We start from the raw sequence: 18,725 nt of genomic DNA on the forward strand, positions 1-18,725 counted from the left end.
TTTTTTTGAAAGAGTCTCGCTCTGTTTTTTATTAATCAGTTCCAAGATTGAGCATTTACTCTGTTTACTTTTTAAATGACTCATTTTAAATATTTCCTACCAGAATAATTTAGTAGCATGTATTGGGATTTCTAAGACTTTTTTTTTTAATAACTCATTTTAAGTATTTCCTACCAGAATAATTTAGTAGCATGTATTGGCATTTCTAAGACTTTTTTTTTTTTTTTTGAAAGAGTCTCGCTCTGTTACCCAGGCTGGAGTGCAGTGGCGCAATCTCAACCCACTGTAACCTCCGCCTCCTAGGTTCAAGCAATTCTCATGCCTCAGCCTCCCGAGTAGCTGGGACCACAGGCGTGTGCCACCACGCCCAGCTAACTATTTTGTGTTTTTGGTAGAGATGGGGTTTCACCGTGTTGGCCAGGCATGTCTCAAACTCCTGGCCTCAAGTGATCTGCCTGCCTCAGCCTCCCATGAGGTGTGGTGACACCACACCTAGCCTCTAAGACAATTTTAAATGATAAACCAAAAATTCATTGAGTCTTGATTGTTGTCTTTCAGCATCACAGCTTTTTTTTCCTCAGTCCAGGACAAAATTTTATGTGATTCCAGAATACTTTAATGTTACCAAAAGCTATTTTTAAATACTTCCAAAATACTTGAAAATACTTCAAAATACATCTCAATGTCCACCTCTAATAAAGATAAATCCCTAGTAAGAGGTATTGACTCATATCTGTGAAGGGAAACTTAACAATAATCTATGAAGTGCTTTGAAAAATAATTTTGCCTAAAAGTGGTTTTTGTTGATTATCAGTGAAAAACCTAATGATTTCAGGCACCCTGAGAAAGCCCTGCTTCACGAAATATTTTCCTCATTAAGCTGATTGTTCTCTAAAATTCCACAATGAAAGATGAATTCCTTTTGTTCACTGCAACCTCGAACTCCTGGGCTCAAGCAATCCTCTCGCCTCAGCCTCCTGAGTAGCTTGGACTACAGGCATGTACCACCTCGCCTGGCTGATTTTTTTGTAGAGAGGAGGTCTTGCTATGTTACCCAGGCTGGTCTTGAACTTGGCCTCAAGTGATTCTCCTGTCTCGGTCTCCTAAAGTGCTGGGATTACAGGCCTGAGATACTGTGCGCAGTTTGTTATTTCCATTTTATAGATGTGGTCACACAGTTAATAAATGGGTCAGAACTAGTATTCAAACCCAACTACACTTGAACTCCAAAGCCTAGGTGGTTAATCACCACTCTTCTTTCCTTGGCTTCTGAGATACTACTCTCCTGGGTTTCTCTTCCACCTCAGTCTCTATAGTTCCTTTTCCTTGTATTGTTGATGTTCTACATAAGACCCTTCTTATTCTGTATGTTCTCCCTATGGAATTACATCTACTCTATGGCATCAGCGAGTATTTGTACATTAATGACTCCAATTTGTATTTCTGAACCAGATCTTACTCTAGAGCCTATGCATCCAGTTTGTTCGGAGAGCCTCTTACTACTTAAATTTGCCACCTGTCCCTCTGCCTTTATTCATACCTTAATGAATAGCATTATTGTCCATATGATTGCCTGAGGCAAAAAAGTGGAGATCATTCATGACTCCTCCCACTGCTACCTGAGTGATCTTTCTGGAAAACATAATCACATCATAAGATCCTTATACCTCTTGGGTAGCTTTCCATATAAAAGTTGCTTAGCATGGCACATAGGGCCTTCGATGTCATGCCCCTACCTGCCTTTTAAGCACCAGTTCTCATCCATTTTGTCCGCTCACATTGCTCTTGTTTAAAATCTTGAAATCTTGTTTGAGCTGTGCTATGGGGAATTAAAAGTAGGCTTAGTCTTACATAGTATGCATCAGGCCAGAGTATTAGTAGGAAAACAACACCCCTCCAGAGGCCACTATGTTGGCAGCAGCACTAATTAGCCAGAAGTCCCCTTTGGGAAAGGTGACTTTCCCAGCAGGAATTGAGACTTTGATACCTAAGCCCCTTATGCAGGTTCTCCCTTCTTTGCCAAACTTGGAGGTTCTGGGTTTAATTTGTGTTAGGGAAAATGTATTTTTTGTAAGCCATCTGGACTGTCTACTCATTAATCCTCCCTGTGCCTACTCCAGTGACCTTTCTAAAATGCAATTATTACGATGTCTTTCCTTTGCTTATAGGCCCTATTAGTTAATTTTAAATAATTTTATACATTGTAACATTGTATAAATGAATTATGCTTAGCATTTTAGGTATTTTTGTTACTTTTAAACGCGAAGTGAGATTTAGCTTTTGACAACTTATAATTGTTTTTCTTATATTTTCAATTTTGAAAGGATTGTTTCTTTAGGAAAATTTTGAAGTATTAGCTTACTGGGCATCAGAAATGTTGGCTCATTTATGTAACTTTCTCTGTACAACTTTAAACATTAATTTGCTTCATGCAATTAAACATATAGAAGACTTTTTTAAAAAGCAGTATTGTTGGACATTTAGTTATTTCAGCAGCCATTGAGTTGTCTCATTCTGAAACCACACTCGGTGGAGATTATACCCCTAAGACTTTTTAAAGTGCATGTATAATCTATACATATACCCCACAACCACTCTCCAGTGAAGTCTTCCTTCTGTTTTCTAGTCAAGAAAGTGTCACTAAAATTTTCAATATATATTTTAAAAATTAACAGAAATGGGTGAGATACTTAGATCATATTGTTTCTAGCTCTTTGTAAGGAAGCATTACTAAAATATTTTCCTCAAGGAAAATGATAGACCAGATGAGTCTTGATCTTGTTTAGAAACCAAGTAGATTGTTCTATAACATGTTCTTAAATAAATTATAGTATTTTTCTATTAGCTCTTAGGCTAGTCACTTATTTTTATTTTAGGCGATGCAAAAACTTTCTGGATGGAGCTAGAAGATGATGGAAAAGTGGACTTCATTTTTGAACAAGTACAAAATGTGCTGCAGTCACTGAAACAAAAGATCAAAGATGGGTCTGCCACCAATAAAGGTATGAAGCAATAAAAACTTTGAATATGTTTAATACTAAATATTTCTCTCTGGCAGTACAGTATCATTCTATTTCCAATATTGCTGTTTGTAAAAGTAGATGGATGTAATTACTTTTGAATAATACCTACTGAATTTCTTTTTATCTCAAGCTACTTTTTTCCCTCATTTATCTTTTTTTTTAGGGGAATGTTGCAAAAGTAACATCTGCTCATTATATAACATTTGGCACTTATAGAAAAATATAACAAGGAAAAATTATTCCACATTCAGAGACAACTAGTTTTTTCATATGTATGTGTAAAAGTACATATAACTTTATTTTGCCTGCTTTAAACAGAACTTACTCTACCAGTCTTCTGAAAGCAAAATTTGTGTTCTACGTAGGCAGTTAGTTCAGTAATCCAAGTTTTTATTTTTTCTATTTGTTTGTTGTCGACCCTGGTTGGTTGTAGAACGTAAGACTTTAAGATGGAATCCTCCTTCAATCCATCAGGACATATGGTTTTGAAGCAAATTTTTCTCCAGATTATTTTTAATACTTTCTGGATGTTCTTATGACGTTATTATGTGTTTATCAAAAAAAATTGGCACTGTTTTTCATTTTAATGTTCCTTGTCAATCGTTCATGAGTCAGATAAATCTAGATTCTAATCCAATTGTACTACTTCCTAGCTGAATGTCCTGGAATAAATAGCTTAACCTCTGAGCCTCAGTTCCTTTTGTCTCTAATGCAGATAGTCCTATTAACCTCTCAGAGGAATAGTGAAGATTAAATGAGATAAAATATGTAAATTGTTTAGCACAGTAGCTGGCACCATGAATAAAGGTAATGGTGATGCTGTTTTTCTGTCTTTAACAGAATACATCCAAGCAATGATTCTAGTGAATGAAGCAACTATAATTAACAGTTCAACATCAATAAAGGGTATGTACATCTCTATTCCCATTGTAGAGTATTCTCTGATATTTTCTTGCCATGAAGCAGGATAGCTTTAATATGTTGGGCTAATTAAAGATAATTTAAAATAAAATCTAACATCCACATTTCTAAGTTACATAAATCACAGTTTCCTCTGTTAAATGAAAAGTCCTACCCATCTAGAGATAGTAAATGCACATCCAACTAAGCAGCCTAGGGAAAGAATTAACAAATGTGTGTCATCTTTGGGGGAAAAAAAGACTTATATAAAGAGGGCAAATAGAATTCTAACTTTAAAACACTATATATCCGCTTTCTGTGAAGAACAATACTTGAAAGATATATTCTTGTATAGATAAATTGGTGGGTAAATCTTTTATTTCTAGATTGCTTTTAGGCCATCAGTCTTCCAAGCTCTAAATCAGCTTAGAAGGATCAAAGATAATGTACTAAAGAAAAACTGTTTCTCTTCTCACAAAGCTTCTGACACCAAATGTGGGTTTTCCATGCCATGCAATTCTCCAGTATTCTGTGGACACCAATGGATGTTGTATTCTAAAATTTAATTCAGTTCTGACACTACTACCCAGAGTTAGCACAGATCCCACAGATTAAGGGCCCATTCCCACCAACTTGCTCCTACTTCAGACACTGGTCACAATCCCTGGGCCTCCTGTACTTCTGACTGACTTCGCTACAAATTAGAGGTTCCCACAACCCCCTCCTCAGATTCCATGATTTGCTATAATGGCTTATAGAACTCACAGAAGTATTTACTATTACCAGTTTATTATAAAGGATATTATAAAGGATATAAATGAATAGCCAGATGAAGAGGTACAAAGGGCAAAGTTGGGAAGGGCCTGAGAACAGGAGCTTCTGTCCCTGTGGAGTTTTGGGGTGTACCACCCTCCCAGTATGTAGATGCATTCACCAATCTGAAAGCTCTCTGAACCCTGTTGTTCAGGGGCTTTGTGGAGGTCTCATTACATAGGCATGATTCAGTAATCAGCCCATTGGTGATTTGCTTAATCTGCCTCTTTCTCTTCCCTGGATATGGGGGTGGAAAGGGTAGGGATGAAAGTGAGAACTCATTAACCATGCCTTTGTCAGAAGTGCCTTGGTCTTTCTGACAACCAGCCCCCATTCTGAAGCTGTCTAGGGATAGCTCACCTCTCAACAGTCATCTCATTAGCATACAAAAGACACTCGTATCACTACTGGAGATTTCAAGGGTCTCAGAAGTTCTTATGTCAGGAACTGAGGATTAAGACAAATATTATAACAGAAGGTGCTCCTCTCATACCCGTTACTTGAAATTAGAAGGGTTTTAGGGAGCCAGGGCAGAAACCAAATATGTATTTCTTATGATGTTACATGTACTAAGACTGTAAAAAGAAAAACTGAGAAGTTATTTTAACAGGATCAATCACCATTCCATAAATCTTAGTCTATCACGTTTGCTGAAGTTTTAAGGAAGTACAATATTTACTAGGTTTGTATTAATGCTGTTAGATGTTGTCAGTAAATGTCAGTAATTTTTGTCTTTTATAATTTGGAGCCGTAAGGCTTTTAAATCTCTGAAAATATAGTCTAGCATCACCAGTCTATTTTAAGTAAACCATTTGGTATTCAAAGTATCCTCAATTTCAGTGCTACAGTATAGCTTTGGAAGAGTAGTTTCTTGAAGAAAACAGTCTTCCTTTCACAGTATCCTTCAGTAACACTCGGAATTGTAAGGGAGGAAAAATTTTATCTCAGTGGCTGGGGGATGAGGGCTGTAACAAAAGATAGACGACAGGTTAACAGGAGAAGAGACATAAACAAATGTGTTAATTTTTTTTTCTTTTTTTTGAGATGAAATCTTGCTCTCTCTCCCAGGCTGGAGTACAGTGGTGGTATCTTGGCTCAGTGCAACCTCCCCCTCCCGGGTTCAAGCAATTCTCCTGCCCCAGCCTCCCGAGTAGCTGGGACTACGGGCGCATGCCGCCACACCCAGTGATTTTTTTTTTGTATTTTAGTAGAGACAGGGCTTCACCTTGTTGCCCAGACTGGTCACGAACTCCTGAGCTCAGGCAAACTGCCTGCCTCAGCCTCCCAAAGTGCTGGGATTACAGGTGTGAGCCACCGCGCCTGGCCAACTTTTAATTTTATATGCACAAGTGTTGCAGGAATTAGGAGGACCAGAGAGACCTTCGGGTGAATACAGGAGGATCTGTATTGAGTGCACTCAGACCCAGCAGACTTAACATCCAAAAACTGGGCCCAGAACAAAGACAGCACTTGACTTTTATACACAAGGGGGTGGGCTAGCCTGAAACAAGCTTACAGTGGCATGAAGCGTAGTGGCATGAAAGTAAGGGTACAGAGGCAGAACAAAGACAGTTAATCAAATTGTGACAGGTTCATAACTCAGCATTACACATTTTTGCTATGCAGCCCAGATGTCTGTTATCTAGGTTTTTCTCTAGTGCCTAGCACAGCTTATTCCATTACCTTCACTGTGGTGCCCAGGTGGCCATAATTCAGGCCTGCTCAGATGGCTCATGACCTTCACTCCACCACTGCTTAGATAAAACAGAATACTTGAAGTTACTAGTTACAAAGAACAGGAATCTATACACTCATACCATAAGAGAAAGGAAAATTTGTTTTTCTCCTCTCTATGTTGAGGGAGTGCTGGGAGAGTCCCAGAGCACATTCCTTTGTGTCCTGGCTTCTTAGATAGTATTAACAAGACTTTTTCTGGGTCTGGGCTGTGCCTGTTGCTGCCTCTGGGATAAGTCATCCTAATACAGGAAAGCTTATTTCTCTTTTTAATTTTATTTTTCTTTCTTTATTTCCCTGCCTCACAGGAGCATCACAGAAAGAAGTGAATGCCCAAAGCAGTGGTGAGATTTGAGAGCACATTATACCACCCTAATAGGTGAAAGGGAGGAGCAGAGGGGCACTTCTGGAAGAACACATGACTTCAAAGATAATTGGGTCCTATGAGAATAAGTGGAAGATTTGTAACAGTGTCTGTCTGAGTATAGTACTGACTTCCTCTGCTCTCCCTGATTAGATGAAATCATTCCTGGTTGATGAAACTTCTGGGAGGGGATTTATGACAATTGAGTTTCTTTTTGGGAGGATCTATTTTTAGACAGATAAGGGAACTCCAGAGAAAACTTCTTCCTGTATTTGTTCATTCCCAGATGTCTTCATTTCAAAATAATCTTTATGCTACTATATCTCATCTGGACAATCCTTAAGGGATTATATTTAGTTTTGCAAGAGAGAGGCTTTTAACCTCACTTGTTACCAAGAAAAATGGTAACAACTAATTCTAAACATTTCTTTTCTTTCTGAAGAACCTTTTTTTCCGTAAAAAGTAAGTTGATTTTTGTTTGGGGTCTTTTAAGGAAATAATTTTATCAATAGAAATGCCGAATATTATAATTTCATATTTTTATGTAGTTTGTCCATCTGAAATGTAACGAATGCATCAAGATAAGAGTATATTTATTTGCTAGTGGTGAAGTGTTTTTAAGTAAACAGTTGGGGAGAGTTATGTAATTGACATTGTTGGCAAATGTAAGGATTGAAAACCTTTGGTAATAAAGTTTCATGTGGGCTGCATACAGTGGCTCAGGCGTGTAATCCAAGCACTTTAGGAGGCTAAGGTGGGAGGATCACTTGAGCCCAGGAGTTTGAGACAAACCTGGGCAACACAATGAGACCTCATCTCTACAGATAATTAAAAAAAAAATTAGCTGGCTGTGGTGGTGTGTGCCTGTGGTCCCAGGTACTCAAGAGGCTGCAGTGGGAGGATCGCTCGAGCCCAGGAAATCGAGTCTGCAGTGAGCTGGGATCACACTACTGTACTCCAACCTTCCAGCCTAGGCAAGAGAGTGAGACCCTGTCTAAAAAAAAAAAAATGTTTCACGCTAGCATTTATTTTAAAAAGAAGGTTGGGAATGAGAGAAACAAAAGAACTTTGTGTTGAGGTCAAAACAAGCTGTCCTGGATCCAACCTAGACTCCCCAGGCTGTCATCAAACCGCTAATTATGTTTATTTTTCTTGATGTTGTGTAACTCAGTATTTGCTCTGTCTCCATATGAAGGACTGGATAGTGTTTTCTTGAGAGAAATTATTTCCCTTTCCTCTTTTTTCTAATGACTAATGTTAAATCCCCATGTTTTTGAGTAAATCCTATTTCCAACTATGCTTATGTACATTTGTTTTGTTCATATTTGTTAATATAGATTTATATAACTCATGCAAATAAATTAGCTGGAGGAAAAGTCAGAAACTCTTACTATTTGTAAAATTAATTTCTAATCAGTTATAGCTGTGAACCAAAAATAATCAAAAGGGTCAGAATCTAATTTTTTTTTTTTTGAGACGAAGTCTCACTCTTGTCCCCCAGGCTGGAGTGCAATGGCACGATCTTTGCTCACTGCAACTTCCGCCTCCCGGGTTCAAGCGATTCTCCTGCTTCAGCCTCTCGAGTAGCTGGGATTATAGGCACCTGCCACCACACCTGGCTAATTTTTGTGTTTTTTAGTGGAGACAGGGTTTCACTATGTTGGCCAGGATGGTCTCGACCTCCTAACCTCAGGTGATCCACCCGCCTTGGCCTCCCAAAGTGCTAGGATTACAGGTGTGAGCCACTGCGCCCCATCCAGAATCTAATTTAAAGAGAGTTTATTCAGGTGCAGAGCGTAAGGGTAGCCATCTGAGGACCAGTGCTACACCAAAGAATAGTGATAAGTGCTTCTGGTGTGGGAGAAATGAGGATTATTTATATAGGCAAAACAGAGGTGTTGAACAGGATTACAGCATTTTTGTACAAAGGGTAACATACAGATATTTGATTGGCTACTGTAGATTACACTCTAAGTGGGTTGTCCAACATTCTGTTGTAAACAGGTAACAGTCACAAGGGTCTCTTTCTCCATATCATTTAGACTAGGTTTGAATAAAGAATAGGGAGTCTTGACTGGGCGTGGTGTCTCAGGCCTATAATCCCAGAACCTTGGAAGGCTGAGGTGGCAGGATCACTTGAGTCCAGGAGTTCAAGACCAGCCAGGCTTGAGGTAGAGATTCTACCTCTACAAAAGAATTTTAAAAATCAGTCAGGTGTGGAGTTGCACACCTGTAGTTCTAGCTACTCTGGAGGCTGAAGTGGAAGGGTAGCTTGAGCCTAGGAGTTCAAGGTCACAGTGAGCTTATGATCACATCAACGTACTCCTGGGTGACAGAGCAAGACCTTGTGTCTTTAAAAAAAAAAAAAAAAAGTTGGGAGTCTAGTTAATGTGTAACATCTGAACACAGAAGTCAGAAAGCAATGGTCATGCACCAAAGAAAAAACAATCATGTTACATGAGTCCTCTTTCAGGGCTTAACTTTTCCCTTTGGCATAATAAATTTGGAAGGTCCTAAATTTTTATTTTCTTTTTACATAGCTCTCTTCAACTATCAGACTTTTATTTATTCATTTATTTTAGAGAGAGGGTCTTCCTCTGTCGCTCAGGCTGGAGTGCAGTGGTGCAAGTATAGCTCACTACAGCCTACGGTTCCTGGGCTTAAGCAGTGCTCCCACCTCAGTTCCTAAATAGCTAGAACTACAGGCATGCGCCACCATGCCTGGCTAACTTTTTTATTTTATTTTATTTTATTTTTCTGTCGTAGAGACAGGGCCTTGTTCTGTTGCTCAGGGGGGCCTTCAACTCCTGGCCTCAAGTAATCCTCCCACTTTATCCTTCCAAAGTGATGGGATTACAGGGATGAATCTTGTGCTTGGCTCAGCTATCAGATTTTAAACCTTTCTTTACTTGGAAAATTAAAGACAGATATTTGTTTTTCAGTTAGCCAAGGAGCAACCTTGAAATACAATATCCTTTTATTAAACTTCTTTTGAGGGGGAAAGTAAGTTATAATTTTTTTGTTAGAAAATAAATATACTGGGCCAGGCGTGGTGGCTCATACCTGTAATCCCAGCCCTTTGGGAGGCCCAGGTGCGTGGATCACTTGAGGTCAGGAGTTCGAGATCAGCCTGGCCAACATAAAATCCTGTCTCTACTAAAACTACAAAAATTAGCCCAGCGTGGTTTTGCATGCCTGTAATCCCAACTACTGGAGAGGCTGCGGCAGGAGAATCGTTTGAACCTAGGAGGTAGAGAGGTTGCAGTGAGCCAAGATCATACCACTGCACTCCACCCTGGGCGACAGAGTGAATGAGACTCCGTCTCAAAAAAAAGAAATGTGAACAACTAGGTCAAAAGAGATACCCAGATACTTCATCCCCTCCCTAAAATAGTTGTAGAGCAATAGGAAAACAAAAGGTACATAAATTTTTCATTTTCTGACTTTTATAGAGCCTTTAAGAATTATGTGATTTCCCTATAAAATGCATGCAGAAGTAGGGATACTCAATGTCCACCTTAAAGATTGGTTAAGCTTCCAATCAAGTTCAGGCCAAACTAGAGTTTCTACAGTAAAAATATTTTCTGTCCTCAGTATTTTATCCTAGTTTATTAATATTTTTGAAAATATTGACACTTAATCTTTTGCCTCAATCTTGAAACCTTACTATGTTTGCAAATTTTAGGGATCCATATGGGCAGACTCTAGTCAATGAACATATTACTTGGGTACTGATAGCAAATGGTTTTTAACTTGGTATATTTGTTGCTCACATTATTTTTTTGTGTAGATCATATGCCTGTGACTCAGAAGGAACAGGAAAACAAATCCAATGCATTTCCCTCTACATCATGTGAAAACTCCTTTCCAGAAGACTGTACATTTCTGTATGTATATAAATTCTTTGTTATTAATGCTTTTGTTCCTACAGATTTCTTCTTTATAAATCACTTGACATTAGAATAGATGAAATATACAAAAAAATTTTTCCCATTAAAGCTTTAAAAGTTGTATATTTTAGTATTTTATGTAGGATAGAATTTCATGAGTCTCTGAATAGGTTATTGAATATTCCTAGTTAATCAAGTCTTTTTATAAAGTTTAGCTTAAGATGTCTTTGTGTATTTTATTAATACACTGAAATCTACCAAGTAGTGAAGTGTGTTTTTGTTTTGTTTTGTTTTTTTGTTTTACTGCTTAGATTATCTGGAGAATTTAAAAGTGTCAAAATGTTTCTTTCAGTATCAGTTGAGTTTTCAAAATGCGTAACAGCTCTTAAGTAGTGTCTAAAAGTTTATGGGAATAGACTAAATTTTTCTGACCTTCCCTTTCTCATTTTATCATTACTTTCCATAAAGATTCTTTGGCATAAAGGAGAATTGCGGAAGAGTGAATCTGATACTCTGACACGTAGTCTTTATTTTTAGTAGGTAATACCTGGGCCTAACCCTTCAAGTACTAATTACAGGGAAGTTTCTGAAAGTTCTCTAGAGTAGAGAACATAGTTTCAAAAAACAAAAAAGTATCTTTAGAAAGAAACTTCTTTGTTACCCTAATTTCATTTGTTCTTTCAGCTTAATATTAAATTGACTAAGAAAAACTAAATATATAATTGTTTTTTTGATTTTCATGCCTGTGAGAGTTGTAGATAGACACTGTTTCATATAATTTGGATTTACAAATATTAGAGATGTCATTGCAGTTTGAATGGGTCTCAAAAGGCCCATAAAATTACTTTAAAATGCTCGCAGAGAAAGCTAAGTTCACAGTTTAGCTCCTTAATTGGCCATTTCCGTGGCTCACAAAACATTTTTTTTTTCCTAGAAATTCTGACCTTTGAATATACAGTGTAAAATTTTGTAAGTTTTTAGGAACAAATTCACTCAGTCTAAATCTAAATTAAATTTTCATGTAAATTACCACCAAACAAGCTCTCTACCAAACAGTTATCTATATATTTAGATATTATATTTTAAACTTAAATGCAGGAGTGGTTTATTCCTGTGAAGTATCATTTTTTGCTTTAAGTTCATTATACCAGCTTATCAGAATCTTTTTGAATTTTGGAATATTTTTTGTCCCTTTTAGCTTATCATCTTGTACAAATAAATAAGCTTTCTAATCTTCATTATGGTCACTGAAAACAATATTGAACAGGACATGACCAAAGATAAAAACCTTGTGGCTGGCTCACTACTAGACATTCTTTTTATTACGCTTCAGAAAGAACGCTTTAAGCAACTGTGAATTTACTTCTACTGTTGTCCCGCCTACACTTCTCACTTACAAAGTGGTCATGAAAAATCAAGGTTCACTGCCATAGCATTCTGTGGCATTGCCAGACATTATTCAGACTTATTGAAAACGTTGTCAAAAAAGAAAATTCAGTTAATTTGGATTTTTCTCACCTACTTGTTAACTCAGCACCTAGTGTTGGTTGGCCTTTTAAATTCAAAATATTTAGAAGTCACACACTTGATGCCTTCTTCTAGAGATTTTTAAGAGACCGGTATTAAGCTAACCTTTCTATATTTTCTGTAGCCTGTCCTCCTTCCCTTTTTAAAAATCAGGGCAGTATTGTTTTATTTTTAATTTTTCTATATTTGAAGTTTTTTTTTCCAGACCTTGAGATTTAATTTGTAGAGTCTTCTATATGCTTAAATAAACTTGAGTTCTAGTACCCTCTCTTTAACTGTCACAGACTTCAGTTTCTTTTTATTTTTTTCCTCTTGTTTCCAACTTGAGAGCCATACTTACAGATGGAAAAGACAAAGGCAGAATTGTTTTTGAGAAACCCTTCTCTTTGTTATCAGTTAACCATATCTTTCTCCTAACAGATTATTTTCTTGTTCTAAGCATAGCTTTAGTTGTTTTTTGTTGTTGTTGTTATTTTATTAGCACTTTTGGAAACCTCGGTTCTTACTAGGCTTTGTGATACTTTTCTTACAGTTTCATACCAATGTTTCGTATTCATAATTAGCTGTCTTCTTTTGTATGTATACTTTTAAAAATCCGAGCTTCCAAGAAAAATTGAGTTGGTTTCTTTAACTGTTTTCCCATCTCTTTAGGACTGTTTATGATTATATAATCAGAATTTCATTTCCTTAATCTCCCATCTCTCTTGTACTGTGTTGACACTCAGAGGCTTTTTTTGAGATTATACCTAACTTTTGAGTTGAGCATTCTGAGATCTTTTCAGATGAAGGGACATGTCTTATTAGGCTTAGGATTTTCTTCCTTTGCCATTAAGAATTCCAAGGAAGCATTTCATTCTTGACTGGAATTATGTTTAAATAATTCCTTTTATATTTCCTCTGCAGGCCAGAAGTTTATTTGCTTATTTTACTTTCAGCACTTAAACCCTCTTAGCAGCCTAGTGGTCACATAGGTTGCCTGGTAAACTAAATGTTCAATAACTTAAGCCAGGAATTCTCAGCCCCAGCTAAACTGCTCAAGATTAGGCTGAGCGTGGTGGCTCACACCTGTAATCCCAGCACTTTGGGAGGTTGAGGCGGGAGGATCACTTGAGCCCAAAATTTCAAGACTAGCCTGGGCAACATGGCAAAACCCCATCTCTACAAAAAAATAACAAAAATTAGCCGGGCTTGGTGGCACATGCCTGTGGTCCCAGCTACTTGGGAGGCTGAGGTGTATCACCTAAGTCCGGAAGATCAAGGCTGCAGCAAGCCATGATCACGCCTCCGCACTCTAGCTTGGGTGACAGAGTGAGACCCTATTTCAAAAAAAGATTATACAAACTATCAATGGCAAACCCCAGGATGAAATCTTGGGTCTAATAGGACACAGGCTTCAGGCTTTTGGTGTTTTTTGTGGGGTTTTTTTGTTTTCTTTCTTTCTTTTTTTTTTTTTTTTTTTTGAGACAGCAGGGTCTCACTGTCTCGCTGGGTGGACTGCAGTGGCACATAGCCACAACTCATTGTAGGCTTGACGCCCTAAGCTCAAGCGATCCTTCCTCCTCAGACTCTCAAGTAGCTAGGACTACAGGTGCATACCACCACACCTGGCTAATTTTTAACATTTTTTTTTTTTTGTAGCGATGTGGTCTCACTATGTTGCCCAGGCAGGTCGTGAACTCCTAGTCTCAAGCAGTCCTCCCTCCTCAGCTTCCCAAAGTGCTGGGATTACAGGCATGAGCCACCACGCCCAGCCAGTATTCTATTCTTGAGTTGAACTGAATTTCTACTCCACATAAGTGAGTTATGACATAGGTAAATGTAAAAACAAAAGTATTACTTCAGTGATAATTATTTTAAAAGGATATTTACTTTTGTGATTTTAGAAGTCTGAATTCCCTTTTTTTTTTTTTTTTTTGGTCAAGTATAAACTTTGGTTTGTCAGGAGTACATACCTATTCAAGCTAGTTTAAGTAGTGGAATTTATTAGAAGTGTACGAGGTGTGCAGCTTTGGTTAGCATACTGGGTGACACTGGGCTTGTACCACTGCTTAAAGACATAGGTGTAAATTTAAGCCATTAAATTTTTATGGCTTTTTACATGACATGCACACAAACCCAAAAGATTATTTTTAAAAACATGCACACACGTACCTACACATACATACACACATATATAAATAAAATAGGTCTTGAAGAACAGAAAGTGTAACACAGCAGGCCATGTAAACACTAGAATAGGAACTTAAAAGTCAGTACCTAAGGTCAGGGTTGACACAGTCTCAACTCTACTTCTATCTGTTACCAGTAGGTTTCTTCTCTTCCCACATGGCCAAACATAGCTGCTCCAGCTAAACTCTAACCTTCTAGTGCAAGTGTTATCTCATGTGACATATATACATATATATATATATATATATATATATATATATATATATATAATTTTTTTTTTTTTTTTTTAAATAGAGACAGGGTCTAGTCATGTTGCCCAGGCTGATCTTGATCTCCTGGGCTCAATGAATCCTCCCACCTCGGCCTGCCACAGTGCTGGGATTACAGGCATGAGCCACCGCACCCAACCATTTTTTTTAATATCTTAATTTAAATTATTGAAAGAGACAGTATAAAAAGCGCAGTATGTATACAAGACCCAACATCTTTGAGTACACTGAAATTAATATACCTGCCTTTCAGAAGAGGATGACTAAAGAAGGGACTGAGCAAAATACCAGATTTACCTACTGCAGTCTTTAGATGAATACAGTATACATTCTTGTTTTAAAATATGCCCCCTTAATGGTCATAGAGGATAGAATGACATCTTACTTTAGCCTTGCCAAAAGCTAGATAATCAGTTGGCAGCCTCTAAGCCATGCTCCTCTTTGATGTTCAGAGTGACTAACAACACCCTGAACAATTGTCAAATCATATGCAAACTGAGAAATCCTTACCCAGAGGCTGGCAAGCAGATCCAGACAGCCGTGGACTTCTCCTTCTCACTACTTACTCCTTATCCTGTGTTTACGTCTAGCACTTTTAATTAATGACTGGGTTTACAATACTGTGCATAGAATTGGTTTTGTTTATTTCTATTTTTTTTCAGTAATGTATCTTCACACCTAAATAAAGTTAACCCTCCTCTCCATAAAATTGGGTTGAAATTAGGTTACTTTATACTTAAGACTTGTAAGTTGGGTTTTTTCCTTCTCTTTAGTAAAATGAAGCACAGATAAGAAATTAATCTTTTCTAAGGTTCACGCTAGTGTTTTATTTTTATGCTTTTCTCCTCCTCGTCTGTTTTTTTCTCTTCTTCTCCCACTCCTCCCTAACTCTTCTTAAATGTAAAACATGTATTTCTCAGTGTTAATTGCTCAGTAACTAGAGTCTTGTATCTCCTAGTTTTTAGTTGTTAGTCATAAGGAAAATACTTTTAAGCTAGTTTGGCTTTCTTGAAATGTAAATTCCAAATTACAAGTTTTACCAGCATATTTACTATTACAAATTTTAGTCCTAAGTAGTTCTAATTGTATATTGTTCCAGTAGTGGCTAACTTGGAGTTGTATTTGTTGTGTCATATGAGGAAATTATGTAAAGGACATTAAACTACTATTCAAATATTAGTTGTTATTTAAGAACTAAGGATAACCCAGATACTTTCTCTCTCACATATATCCTGAATTAATCCCATCATATTCCAAGAAAAATATATTGAGTCATCTACATTAATATTTAATGTTCCCCTTCCTCCAAAGAGCAAAACAGGAACCAAAAAATTCATACCCGAGGCCAGGTGCGGTGGCTCATGCTTGTAATCCTAGTACTTTGGTAGGCCAAGGCAGGCAGATCACTTGAGCTCAGGAGTTTGAGGCTAGCCTGGGCAACATGGTGAGACCCCATCTCTACCAAAAATGCAAAAAATTAGCTGGGCTTCGTGACGCATGCCTGTCGTCCCAGCTACTCGAGAGGCTGCGGTGGGAGGATTGCATGAGCCCAGGAGGCGGAGGTTGTGGGGAACCAAGATTGCACCACTGCACTCCAGCCTGGGTGACAGAGTAAGACCCTGTCTCCAAAAAAAAAAAAAAAAAAAAAATTCATAGGCAAAATGTCAAATGACATTTACAGAATAATATACTACAGAATCCAATTTGAAACATATTTATTTGGTTAAGTCAAGTTGAAAAGGACAACAGAACAGTTTACTATCTCTATAAATCTGTAAGTGTATAAGTAACTTGAGAGTGAGTAACCTATATCAAAACAAAGAACAAGGCCATGAGAACCTAAGGTATGTCTTACAGTGAATTCTGAATGAAAGAAAATAGGGTGTTTTATCTCAGATAGACAAATAAATAGAATATCCAGAGTTCAGATTATAACATAATTCCTTATAAGAAAAAGTGGTAAGGAGGAACTTGACACCTAATAATAGGGAACAAGTAGGTTCCAGGTACCACCTTTGAAAAACAGGAAGATATTGGATACTAAAATAAATCAAGGGCCAGGCATGGTGGCTCACACCTATAACCCCAGCACTTTGGGAGGCTGAGGTGGGTGGATCACTTGAGGTCAAGAGTTTGAGACCAGCCTGGCCCACATGGCAAAACCCTATCTCTACTAAAAATACAAAAATTAGCTGGATGTGATGGCACATGCCTGTAATCCCAGCTACTTGGGAGGCTAAGGCACAAGAATTGCTTGAAGCTGGGAAGCAGAGGTTGCAGTGAGCTGAGGTCATGCCACAGCACTCCAGCCTGGGCAATAGAGTGAAACTCACTCTCTCTCAAAAAAAAAAAAAAAAAAAAAAAAAAAAAAAAAAATTTCTAAATAAATTATAGTACATCCTTTTACCTGTTAGACTCTGAAATCCAAAAGCATCAAGATCCACCTGATTGATGAAACTGAAAACAGGCACTCTCATTTATTGCTGAAGAAACTGACACTATGGAGAACAATTTGGCAATATTAATGAAATAACTAACCCATTTGCCTTGTGACCTAGCACTCCCACTTCTGGGAATATGTTCTGCAACAGTATCTAACAGTATCTTTACGCGTATGAAATTGTTATTAATAGATTCATAATTTTATAGCAAAGATTATTACAATAAAATTACTTATTAAAAGATCACTGTATAAGTTTACTGTATACGTTCTAAAAGATCACTGTGTAAGTTAACTAGTCCATTATTGTGGTCTAGCCTATACTACATGTTATGGAAAATTGTCCATTATTGCAGGCTAGGTAATTAAATTGTGGACTTACGCAAAGGATTACTATACAGTCGGAGAAAGGATGAGGAAGCTCCATATCTGCACATCCAGTATGGTAGCCACTAGCTGCATGTGGCTGTTTAAATCTGAATTAATCAAAATTAGATAAAATGTAAAAATTCAGTTCTTTGGTCATGCTAGCTACATTTAAAAGTGCTCAGTAACCACATGTGCCCACTGGCTACCATATCGGACAGCACAGGTATAGACCATTTCTATCAATGGAGGAAGTTTTTTTGGATGGCACTGCTTTATATAGTGTATTAGTCCGTTTTCACACTGCTGATAAAGACATACCCAAGACCAGGCAATTTACAAAAGAAGGAGGTTTAATGGACTTACCAGTTCCACATGGCTGGGGAGGCCTCACACTCATGGCAGAAGGCAAGCAAGAGCAAGTCACATCTTACATAGATGGTGACAGGCAAAGAGCTTGTGCAGGGAAACTCCCCCTTATGTTACCATCAGATCTCGTGAGACTTATTCACTATCACGAGAACAGCACGGGAAAGACCTGCCCCCATGATTCAATTACCTCCCACCAGGTCCCTCCCACGACACGTCAGAATTCAAGATGAGATTTGGGTAGGGACACAGCCAAACCATATCATAGAGCAAATACAACGCATCTCTAAAATACCTGTATTATAATACATAACAGACACCTAAAGATAGAAAATTATATGTAAAACAAAACTCAGATTATTTGTGAAAGTTTAAAACTTGGTTTCCAAACAAAAGGAAGCTTTTCACGGATTTTTTTTTTTTAAGACAGGATCTCACTCTGTCACCCAGGCTGGAGTGCAGTGGTGTGATCATGATTCACTGTAGCCTCAACCTCCCGAGTCCAAGCGATCATCCCACTTCAGCCCCCGAAGTAGCTGGAACTACAGGCATGCACCACCATACCTTACTAATTTTTTTTACTTTTTGTAGGGATGAGGTTTCACTATGTTGCCCAGGCTGATCTTGAGCTCCTGAGCTCAAGCAGTCCTTCCGTCTTGGCCTCTCAAAGTGCTGGGATTACAGTTGTGAGCCATCACACCCTGCCGACTTTTTTTTTTTTTATTAATAACCACCCCATTTTCTCCTGTCAGTTTGCCATTTTTTCAGATGTATCAATATGATTGTGAGGTAGATTACATATTATGGAAAGAATTCAGTTGGTACTATTGTTGAAGGCAAACAGTATAAAGGATTCTTGAT

General features: G+C 37.7%; 1 protein-coding gene across 15 annotated transcripts in view; it reads left to right on the plus strand.

The window, feature by feature from the left end:
- SETDB2 (SET domain bifurcated histone lysine methyltransferase 2) overlaps positions 1-18,725 on the plus strand; it is a 47,927-nt gene that overhangs the window by 13,250 nt on the left and 15,952 nt on the right. For 9 of the 15 annotated variants that reach the window (XR_010150706.1, XM_054664944.2, XM_054664948.2 and 6 more), the window contains 4 exons: positions 2,877-3,002; positions 3,864-3,929; positions 6,779-6,814; positions 10,625-10,721. Coding sequence is in view for 13 of the 15 variants with exons in the window: in XM_054664944.2 (XP_054520919.1) it covers positions 2,877-3,002; positions 3,864-3,929; positions 6,779-6,814; positions 10,625-10,721 (325 nt within the window). In the remaining 2 variants the exon portion in view is untranslated. The remainder of the gene's footprint in view (positions 1-2,876; positions 3,003-3,863; positions 3,930-6,778; positions 6,815-10,624; positions 10,722-18,725) is intronic. The other 6 variants (XR_010150705.1, XM_054664947.2, XM_054664946.2 and 3 more) reach the window with 1 other exon arrangement.

This window comes from Pan troglodytes, chromosome 14 (genome assembly GCF_028858775.2).
Source record: "Pan troglodytes isolate AG18354 chromosome 14, NHGRI_mPanTro3-v2.0_pri, whole genome shotgun sequence".
Classification (NCBI taxonomy): Eukaryota; Metazoa; Chordata; class Mammalia; order Primates; family Hominidae; genus Pan; species Pan troglodytes.